At 52.2% G+C, this 10,667-nt stretch overlaps 1 protein-coding gene across 1 annotated transcript in view; it reads right to left on the bottom strand.

Moving 5' to 3' along the window:
* Positions 1 to 344: 344 nt before the first annotated feature.
* Positions 345 to 10,667, bottom strand: part of Samm50 (SAMM50 sorting and assembly machinery component) — a 28,875-nt gene continuing 18,552 nt past the window's right edge. The window contains exons 11-15 of the mRNA XM_004650374.2: positions 9,925 to 9,995; positions 8,541 to 8,608; positions 4,239 to 4,385; positions 3,538 to 3,679; positions 345 to 507 (exon numbers count right to left, since the gene is read on the bottom strand). Coding sequence (XP_004650431.1) covers positions 462 to 507; positions 3,538 to 3,679; positions 4,239 to 4,385; positions 8,541 to 8,608; positions 9,925 to 9,995 — 474 coding nt within the window. The 3' untranslated portion in view covers positions 345 to 461. The remainder of the gene's footprint in view (positions 508 to 3,537; positions 3,680 to 4,238; positions 4,386 to 8,540; positions 8,609 to 9,924; positions 9,996 to 10,667) is intronic.

The following is a 10,667-nucleotide window of genomic DNA, read 5'->3' as shown; positions in this document are numbered from 1 at the left end:
GGCGCAGACACTGCGTGAGGACGAGCGGCAGCAGCCACAGGAAGCAGCCTTGAGCCTCACGCGCAGCTCTGTCCAGACTGCGCGGCTCGCCTCGGCCGCACTGGCCCCGGTGTCTGTCGCTCGCTCTCGGCACCGCGGCGTGCCTCGGCTAGCACGCCAGGTGTGCGCCTGATGGCTGGGCCAAGCACCCGCTCTGGGCACCTCTCCCCACTCCAGCCCTGTTGAATGTTTTTGGTGAAGGACCCCAGGAGTCTGGGAGAGAAAGGACTGCACAAGTGGTCTGAGGCCCTTGGGCCTGGGCCAGTGCAGGTGAGCGATCAGGTGCCAGATCCACAACACAACTGTTTGTCTTTAAAATTTATTGACGTGGTTTTCCACAGGGACTGCAGTCCACAAAAGAACAGCTCAACTGAACAGGCATGTGGCACTGGTGACTCCTTCTGGTCCTAGGCAGTGCTCAGCTACAGGAACCGAATCCCAGCTCCAAACTGGACACCATCACATATCCTGAAAGAAAGGGGAAAGTCAGTCAGACATGGTGGTCCTCAAGGTTAGCTCAGGAATCTCTGCTGAGCACCTCTGTCCACCAGGCTGGCCTGGCCTCCCCAGCTCCCAGGTTCCCTCAAGCTGATGGGGAGGCCTGGAGTCATGGCTGAGGAGCAGCAGGAGGCGCACCCAACCAGAATGGGGTGAGCTCAGTGACTGGCCCGGCAGCCTGCTGGACCTGCTCTCGACCTGGAAGGCCGAAGCACGGGGTTGCGGAAGACGAGGATGGGGCGCCCTGTGGGTGTCTACACATACCAGCAAGGCACCGGGCCCACCCTGGACCTTATCTGCTCAAAACAGTTATGAGCACAGCGCAGACGTGGGAAGGACAAGGTGCTCGCTACAGCAGCTGCCTCAGAGCACAGTCCACAGGGAGCCAAACAAGCCTCCCTGGAGGGCGGCCACCCAAGGCTGAGCCAGCGCGCCTCTGTGCCCCTCCCTCGCCTTCACCACTCCGGGTGTGGTGTCTTTACATTGTACCGCCAGGTCTGCAAGGAAACCAAGTTCATAAAGCGAGCATGCGCTCCTTACAACTCACTCACTCTAACGGGTGGATCCACTGTGCTGGGAGACCAGTCACACACCACAGAGAAATACCTCTGATGGCACTTAAAATGGCACAGTCACAAGGCCAGGGGCCACTGGACCTCTGCGCCCCCAGCTCCCTTGAGTAGTGGTCTCCACACCCTGCCACCAGCTCCAGCAAGGAGTCACCAGAAGGCCCCCTGATGGGCACGCCCTGCTCCCAATCCCATCCCAGTGCCTTGTGCCTCATTCTCCTTCATGCCAGGGTCACCCTTTCTGAATCCTCTGGAACCCAGGGAGATGGAGTCATGTGTAGGATTCAATGTGAACACAGCTAGAGGAGCTCTTACAACCCTCCCAACTGAGAACTGTGTCCTTACTGCTGCTAAATGGGAGCAAGGCTGCTGACAGAGACGGCGCCGAGGCATGATGTGAAGCGTGGTGAGGTCCCAGACGATGGTGCCATACATCAGTTTCAGACAAAATTCGGCCAACCCTTCAAAACTGCCTCCACTTTTGCAAAGAGCACCATTCCTAATCAAAGTGTGCCTGCAATAACTGGGAGGGGGGACTAGGGACAACTGTCCACCCTGTGGGCTGCCTAATTTTAGAAGTGAAGATTGAATTTGGGCAGCCTCTCTCACACATCCTCACTTCGGGGCTAATCTCTGAAGCCTCTTTCTCGGGTTCAACTGCAGAGAGGCGACTGAGAAGCCACGTGGGAAAAGGCCAATGAATGGGCGCTTCAAGCAGTGTCACTGCTCAGATCGCACTGCCACCACGTGGCTGCTGTCGGTACTGCAACAGCAACAGCAGAGACCTGAACCTGGTTCTGACTCCCATCCCATCCCACACCCACAGGGCCAACAGCCCTGGGCCAGCTGTGGAAAGAGGCATGGTGCTGAGGAGGAGGAAGAGGCATCCACTGCAAAGCCACCTGGGCACAGCCTAGCTGTAGGAGGTTCAAGGACACCAGAGCCCCTCTCCTCATGCTCCAGCCAGTCCCTGAAATCAGGACCTCACCCTAACAATGGCATATCACCCATAGTCAGCAGCAGCCCTGTGGGGATGGACAGGAGGGACACACCTCCTGAGGGAATGCTGGGAGCAGCAAGGCTGGGTGGTTACCCCACCAGCCACACAACCATATCCAAACTGATCGTCAGGAAGAGCAAGAGGAGCTGTTTGTCCTCGAACCTGTGAGCGGTCTGTCATCACAGTCCGGGGAGGTTAGGTGACTTGCCCCAGGCCCCACCGCCAGTGATCCCGCTGGGCTGCAGAGCACACACACAGCCTGCACGCACTAAGCACTCAGCATTTGCTGTGAGGGGCAGAGAGGGGTCAGCAATGACACGGTCGGCGTGGCCATATCCATGTACTGACTGAGAACAGCACGCAGCCCAGAGTAGTGACACAGCGCGTGCTGACGACTGACGCCCCAGTCCCAAGCACAGTGGGACACGCGTGGAGGTGATCCCGGCGCACGGCAGGGGCTCCCTGCCGCTGTTCTCCCCTCCGCCTGCCTACGGCAATGGTTCCGGATCTCTGGACACTGACACTTTGCACACCAAGTCATCTAAGACATGGAACTAACTTCTACAACTGTCAACAGCCTTTGGCCATAGTCACCTGAGGTGTATGGCCACGCTCCCACGTCCCTGGCTTTGTACCTACAGGCTCAGCCACTGCAAGTGACAAACAGTGGGGGAAAAGGAATTCACCTGGAACGGGCACAACCCTGGGTTCCAAGCCACCTAGAGATGCTGCGGGTTGGGAAAATGCACTCGGCACACCTGGAACCAACCTAGCACTTGGGAGGTCTGAGGAAGCGTCATAAATTTGATGCCAGCCTAGCTATGTTGTCAGACTGTCTCTGAAAGGAAAAAAAAAAAAAGGCTGGAGAGATGGCTTAGCAGATAAGGCACTTGCCTAAAAAGCCAAAGGACACAGATTAGATTTCCCAGGACCCACGTAAGCCAGCGCACAAGGTGGCACATGCGTCTGGAGTGTTTGCAGTGGCTGGAGACCCTGGTGTGCCCATTCTCTCTATGTGCCTCTCTCAAATAAACTGATAAAACTAAAGTACAAATAAAGGAAAGAAAGGAAGGAAGGAAGGGAAAAACAAGTAAGAAATAGGCTGGGATGGAGCCAAGTTGCAGAGTGCTTGCCTAGCAAGCACAAGACCCAGGGTGTGAGCCCTAGTGTCTCTCTGTCTCTCTGGAGCAGAGCATATGAATACACTGTTACTTTCTGTAAGGATTTGAGTATCTGTAGATTTATTTACGTGTCCCTGGGCAGTGTGGAGAACTGGCACTGGCACCTATGAAGGGCCAGCTATGCGCCTGGCTTTCTTTCCTCAGTGACGCATGGGTGGGGAAAGACCAGGGCGGCAGGCTCCCAGGGCCAAGGAGAACTAACCCCCTGCACCACGCAGAAGCTCGAGACGCATGAGTGCAGAGCACGCACCTGTCGCCGCGCTGCACGCCCATGGGGACGCAGTAGTTCAGCTCCAGCCGAGCAATGTTGCCCAGCCGCAGGACGATGCCGGCTCCGTACGACCAGCGCAGGCACTCGGCCAGCTTGCGGATGTGGGCTCTGGGGCCCTCCCCTGCAAACAGCAGAGCTGGGTAAGCAAAGGTGTGCGGCCGAATCTGCCACAGCCATCTGCACACAGGATGGCGTCCCTGGAGTCCTGCTCAAAGCTGGGCCTAGCTACTCTTAGGACACGTGGGGCTTGGACCTTGTCAAGAGGAGGCTGGGTCCAGTGCCTGCCCCTCTCCCAGAGCTGGCTGCGCCTTAATGCCCTGGGTCTGGCATTTCCATCTTCTTTGCCCACTCCCCATGGCAGCTCGGGTTGGTCTCCCTGCCTTCTGTGAGCTCTGGCTCCTCTAGCAGGAGTGTCTGCTGGGAGTCTCCCCTGGACTGGTCTCCTGAAGGATGGGAGAGATCTACTCAGCTTTGGGGCAGATATGACTGATGAACAAATAGCTGGTTTTCCTTTCTAAGATGGTATTTGGTGACTATTTTTCTTCCTTGCTTCCTTCCTCCAGCCAACACCTTTCCCCTGGGCAATCTACCAGTGTGGTGTAGAGCTGTAGACAAAGTGTGAGGCAGCCACCTGTCATGGTCATGTGCGCACTGTCCTGCCCACAGGAGGTGCACCTTACCATAGTTGAGGTTGCAGAGGTTGCCCGCGTTGAGAAAAAAGTGGGTTCTGAAGAGCTCTCCAAAGCCGCCCTGGCCAGGCCGGAAGGGCAGTGGGGTGTATAGGTGTAGGCCGCCAGCCCAGTACGCCTCTCCACCCAGGTAGTCTCCTAAAGAGGGGTGCAGAGCAGTCAGTCTGTGGGGCCCAGCTCCACGTCAGTCAGTTACCAGCAACATAGTTCAAGACACAGCTTTAGGCAGAAGCTGCAGACACCCCACTCCTGAGGCACTGTGCCTCGTTTTGAGACCTTTCTTTCTTTCCTGGCTTCCTCCACACTGACTTTGTGGAGCAAAAGCCCAAGTCCTTCAGGAAGAACGAAGCCGGCCACCTTCCCTATCTGCAGTGTTCGCGTCTCAGAAGGGAGTGTCTGAAGATGGACTTGGGTCACAGGGCTCCTGTGGCTGTTACTCTTCCCCAAGTGGCCACAGTCTCCTCTCCCTGTCTTTGGAACAGCTCAGCCTGGCGAGACCACCAGAACCCAGGCTTTCACCCTAAACATTTCCTTTACAATGTTGGCAAACCAGGCCAGGAGAAAAAGACACCTTTTTGTTGCCTGTCATTTACAGCAAGCTAACCACACCCCTCCCCTGCTGAAGCTCCAGGGACTCCTCTCTCTCCCCTTTGGCCTTAGACACTGTTCAGTGAAGCAGACAGCGTGGGGCCTGACACCTGACCCTCACTAAGCTCTCCTGATCATGACGGGGACTTGCTCCTTCTCCTCCTGGCAACCTCAGAGGCTCTTTGAGCTGTCCAGGTCCTTTCTACCTTGTGTCTGTCCTGTCTGACAGGAGCCGTGTTCTTTATCTTTTGAGCTACTGGGCTGCATTCGAGCTCCTTGGCAGCCTCTGGTGTGACAGGGCAGCTTGGATTTTGTAGCTGTGCTGGTGGCTGGCACAGGATGCACGGCACGCAGCAAGGCAGCGGGAGATCCTGTGACAATCTGTGAAACCGGAGCACACACTAAGTCTGTACCATCAGGGTCCCCGACAGCAAATTCTAGCTGACTAGCATTTGTAATCTTACGTTGATTTAAGTAAGTGTATTATTAATGTAGTGTTTCTGTGTCTAAAACAGAATGGGGCCAAACTTAATTCCTGAAAGTAGAGTAGCTGCTCTTATTTTTGCTTTTTAATTTATTATGCTTTTTAAAAATTTTTAAAGTTTGTGTGTGTGTGTGTGTGTGTGTGTGTGTGTGTGTGTGTGTAAAGGCATGCCAGGACCTTTTGCCACTGCAGATGAACAACAGATACTTGCACCAATTTTTGCATCCAACTTATGTGGGTGGTTTGGGAACTGAACTGGGGCTGGCAGGTTTTGCAAGCATGTGTCTTTAACCATGGCATCTTCTCAGCCCCTTAGTAGTACCTTCAACTACCCTTGATGATAACTCTCGTGGGCGTGAAGAGCTGGATGGGGACTGAAAGCCTTGCACATGCTAGGCAAGCACTCTACTACTGAGCTCCACCTCCAGCCTCTCATGACTTTTTGTTGTTTTTCAAGGTAGAGGTTCACTCTAGCCCAGGCTGACCTGGAATTCTCAGGGTGGCCTCAATCTCAGTGATCCTCCTACCTCTGCCTCCTGAGTGCTGGGATTAAAGGTGTGCGGCACCATGCCCGGCTTTAATAACCTAATGTTTAAAGGCTCTTAGTACATCAAGTCATGGCAATTCCCGTCTTGCCCACATCCTCCTGACACCTCTGATGGGCAGCAAGCAGACTGTTACTGCATGTCATTCCCAGGCAGTGGGAGACCTTCAGACGTTCCTGCAGCCAATGTTATCAACTTGCTCTTAATAATAATAATAAAACTCTGAAAATTGTTGCTTTTCTAAAAATGACACTGTAGCAAACACTGGAAACAGGTGAGCAGCAGCACCCGGTACTTTGCAGCCGTCATGGTAACAAAGGTACTGCTTCCTAAAAACTACAGAAACTAGGGTCAAATACTTCATAATGGGAAACAACCAACCGCTTACATGTCAGGTTTTAGGGAAAGACAGCGATGGCCTGAGAGAGGCAGGTGCAGGTTCTCACCATGTGGAGCAAGTATGACTGGCCTCTCCAGATCCAAGTCCTTACACGGCCTCAGCACCCCTGGGGCTTCAAAGGACAAGAGTCTAGAGATGAGCGGACTCGGGACACTGCTTGCTCTATGGGTGCCAGAGCCCTGAACATCCAGCCCAGGGTCCAGTTTCTAACAACTTGTTGCAAGTCAGTAAAACCCAATGTGTAGCCAGTAAAGATGACATGACACCCCCTGCACATTACAGATCACTTGCAAAGCAGTGTGGAGGTTTCTTAGAAAGGTCAACAAGTGGGCTAGAGAAATGGCTTAGCAGTTAAGGCACTTTCCTGCAAAGCCAAAGGTCCATGATTTGATTTCCCAGGACCCACATCAGCCAGAAGCACAGGCTGGCGCATGCATCTGGAGAATGTTTGCAGCGGCTGGAGGCCCTGGCAGCTCCATTCTCTGCCCCTCTCTCAAATAAATAAATATAATTGATTTATTTATAGTGGCACAAGGCCGGGCGTGGTGGCACAGACCTTTAATTCTAGCACTCAGGAGGCACAGGTAGGAGGATCATCTGAGTTTGAGGCCACCCTGAGACTACATAGTGAAATCCAAGTCAGCCTGGGCTAGAGTGAGACCCTACCTTAAAAAAAAAAAAAAAAAGTCAACAACAAGTTCTGATCTTAACACACATCTATGCTCGTTAGTGTCCACTCAACTGTTACGAACACTTGTATCTGCCACAAACCTGCACGTGAGCGTCTACTCACGTTCTACTTACTACTGCTGAACACTGGGAAAGACCAGACACACTCTGGCAGGTGATAGGCAAAAAAACTATGGGACATCCAATGAATTATCAGCCAGGGCCAAAGGAAAAAAAGGTGCTCTCAAGCCTCCCGCCCACATGCAGGAGAGCTTAAATACGTATGAAAAAGACGCCAGTCTGAAAGGACCACAGTGATTCCAACTCTATGCGAGACTGTGAGCTCTGTGGTTGCCAGCAGTCCACTGGGTAGCACGGGTAGACAATAAACAGGTCAGCCATGGAGACTTCGGGGAATGGGAACAGCACGCTTGTCACTAGTGGCACAAGTCCTGACTAGGGACCTGAGTCAGTGACAGGCCACCACTGCTTCACCCATCACTACAAACACACCACACTAACACAAGGGGCCAGTCACAGGAATTAAAAGCCCTTTAGTTAAAAGCTGTCATCGGGGCTGAGGTACAGTTCCACAGGACACTTGCCAGGCATGGCCCAGGTCTGAGGTAAGCCCCAGGACTGCATAAGTGGAGCACAGTGAAGCAATAGTCTGAGGCTATCCTGGGCTACATGGAGTCTGAGGCCAGCCTGAAATAACTGAGATGCTGTTTCAGAAGAAAAAATGTATATACTAAGATGACACATGCAGCCACGAAAGATTAAAAAGAAGCCAGGTATGGTGACACATATCTTTAATCTCAATGCTCCAGAGGCTGAGGTAGGAGGACTGCTGTTGAGTAAGGTCAGCCTGGGCTAGAGTGAGACATTACCTCAAAAAGAAAAGACAAGACAAGACGGGGGCTGGAGAGAGATGGCTCTGCAGTTAAGGCACTTGCCTGCAAAGTCTAAGGACTTGAGTGCAATTCCCCAGGACCCACGTAATGCCAGATGTACAAGGTGGTACATGTATCTGGAGGTCTTTTGCAGTGGCTAAAGGCCCTGGTGCACCCTACCTCTCCATCTGCCTTTTTTTTTCCTCTCTCTCAAATAAATAAATAAAATATTTAAAAAAAATAAATGAATGAGAGCCAGGCATGTTGGTGTATGCCTTCAATCCCAGCACTCAGGAGGCAGAGGTAGGAGGATTGTTACGAGTTCAAGGCCACCCTGAGACTACAGAGTGAATTACAGGTCAACCTGGACTAGAGTTTAAAGAAAAAAAAAAAGGAAAAGACACTGCTATCTCATTAGGAGTGAGCACAGCAAGTTCACACTGAGGGTGTGAAGAGAACATCACAAAATCAGAGACACAGTGAAGTGAGCTAACCACCACCTCATTCATTCTGGTCTGAGTGAGAGGGAAGGTTATTTTTAAATGCTTTTTGCTTAAATCTATTTTCCTTTTCTAGAATCCATTCAACAAATGCTCTGTGCCTGCTGAGTGATAAATTCAGTCATGTGCTATTTACTGTTAATACTAATTGCTCCAGCAATCAAAGAAACACACCCAGGACCTGATGCAGTGTCATGTGGGGAAGAGGACTGACCTTCACTCTGGGGCCCGATGCTGTGCATGCTGAATCCACGGACACTCGTGGGTCCTCCCAGGTAAAACCTGCAGCAGAGGTGTGGGTCAGAGGCCAGTCGTTCAGGAAAACAGCCCATGACACCCAGGGACAAACTGCGTGGCACACGCACACACCTGGTTCTACATGTCAGCCACCTTACTCGGTGGCGCATCTACAAGTGAAACTCATGAAGAGGCACCAAATACAGACCAGATCTCAACATCTCAGCAGACGCTACAATCGCTGGAGAACGCGTGTGGCATCGACAGACACACGGGGCAGGGCGAGTGGGAGGACTGCCCGTTATTCAGGGCCGGGCCGCTGAGTCACCGCAGGTCACTGCAGGTGACGCAGACGAGAGGGCCCACGGGGAGGCGGGAGGACCGTGCGTTCAACAGGGACGGGCTAAGACTCATCACAAGGCTCCCTGCCCAACCAGGCCTTGCACAGCCTCACTGGAAGTAGTAAGTAAAAAGAGGCTATGCGTTCAGTAGCAGTATGATGCCACAACTACCAAAAAGGGAGAGCAACACCAGAAAGTAGAATAAAACGGAATTACTTGAAGTGTTTCCCATAAGGAATCCAGTTTGATTTGTGCTGGGGATGGAATCCAGGGTTCACACATGCCAGGCAAGTACTGTTATCATGCTATAACCCCAAGTCCTTGCAATGATACTTAATTAGAGAAAAAAGGGTTCTAATTCTTTGCAGGTGCATAATTTTTAAGTGGTGGACCATGTGTGGAGTCAGTGCAGGCCCAGCACGAAAGGAAAGACACAGACACCTTCTTCCCGAGCTCCTCAGTGGCCTGGGTGACAATATTCCTTCCAACTATACCTGAACGAAATGAAAAGCATAGCCAGGCGTGGTGGCGCACGCCTTTAATCATGTCACTTGGGAGGTAGAGGCAGGAGGATCACTGTGAGTTCGAGGCCAACCTGAGAATTCATAATTAAGTCCAGGTCAGCCTGGGCTAGAGTGAGACCCTGCCTCGAAAAATGAAAAAACGGCCGGCCGGGCGTGTTGGCGCATGCCTTTAATCCCAGCACTTGGGAAGCAGAGGTAGGAGGATTGCCATGAGTTCAAGGCCACCCTGAGAATACATAGTGAATTCCAGGTCAGCCTGGGCTAGAGTGAGACCCTACCAAAAAAAAACAAGAACAAAAAACAACTTAAATATGAAAACTAAAGTATAACACTGGCCAAAGTAAAAACAAGACCGGAAGTACAGGCGTGCTGCTCTCCTAAGTAAGGAAACTGAAGTATGGGGCTCTGCTCTCCTAAGTAAGAAATGCTCAAGTATCCATAAAAAACAAAATACTAAACAGTTTGTGAGAAAGTCTGCCCACTGACTGGTACTCACCTATCAGCAATGCTGGAGGGTTTATCACCGATGGGCACCAACATTCCACCCCAGAGTGAGGCAGAGAACACCTGTTCAAAGGTAAACACACGGCTGTCTCCTCCATGCGGCGAACGTCAGCAGACAGACACTGGCTCACCCTGATGCCCGTGCCACTTGGAGCAACAGGGGAGACCAGGTGGCTGAGGTGAAAAAAATCTCAGAGGCAACTTCAGGTCAACAAGGCCACAAAGATGCGCAGCAGGGCGTGGCTCCCCTCTGACTCGTGCCAAGGGCGTCCTCGGGTATGAGGAGCAATGCTGGGAGCGAGCTTGGCTTGACAGGTGACGGGGCTGGGACCTTTGACATGCAAACCTCCATCTTCTCAGACCTCTGACTTGACCTCAAAGCACGGGGGACTAGGGTTTCTAGCATGATTAAGATTATGGAATTTGGGAGGCTAACCCACTTAGGATATTTTCAACATAACAGTAGGTTTAACAGGACACAACTCCGTTGTAAATGAGAGAGAACCTGTACGCTACTCTGAAAAATTCAACTAAATGAAGTTTAGTTTTGGAAACACAACTCAAGACAACAAACAACATGCCTAGTATTGGTAGCATGGAGCTCAGGTTTCATGAAACGTTCAAGTCCCTCAGCTGCAAGGCGCCCTCTGACCCCAACCTCTGCACACCTACAAACCGCTGACCAATCACTGCCCCTCATCTGTCTCTGTCCCCCTCTTCCTATTATGCAGACGC

This window comes from Jaculus jaculus, chromosome 6, assembly GCF_020740685.1.
Source record: "Jaculus jaculus isolate mJacJac1 chromosome 6, mJacJac1.mat.Y.cur, whole genome shotgun sequence".
In the NCBI taxonomy this organism is placed as follows: Eukaryota; Metazoa; Chordata; class Mammalia; order Rodentia; family Dipodidae; genus Jaculus; species Jaculus jaculus.
The sequence above is the reverse complement of the archived record's forward strand: the minus strand, read 5'-3'. Positions and strand labels throughout refer to the sequence as shown.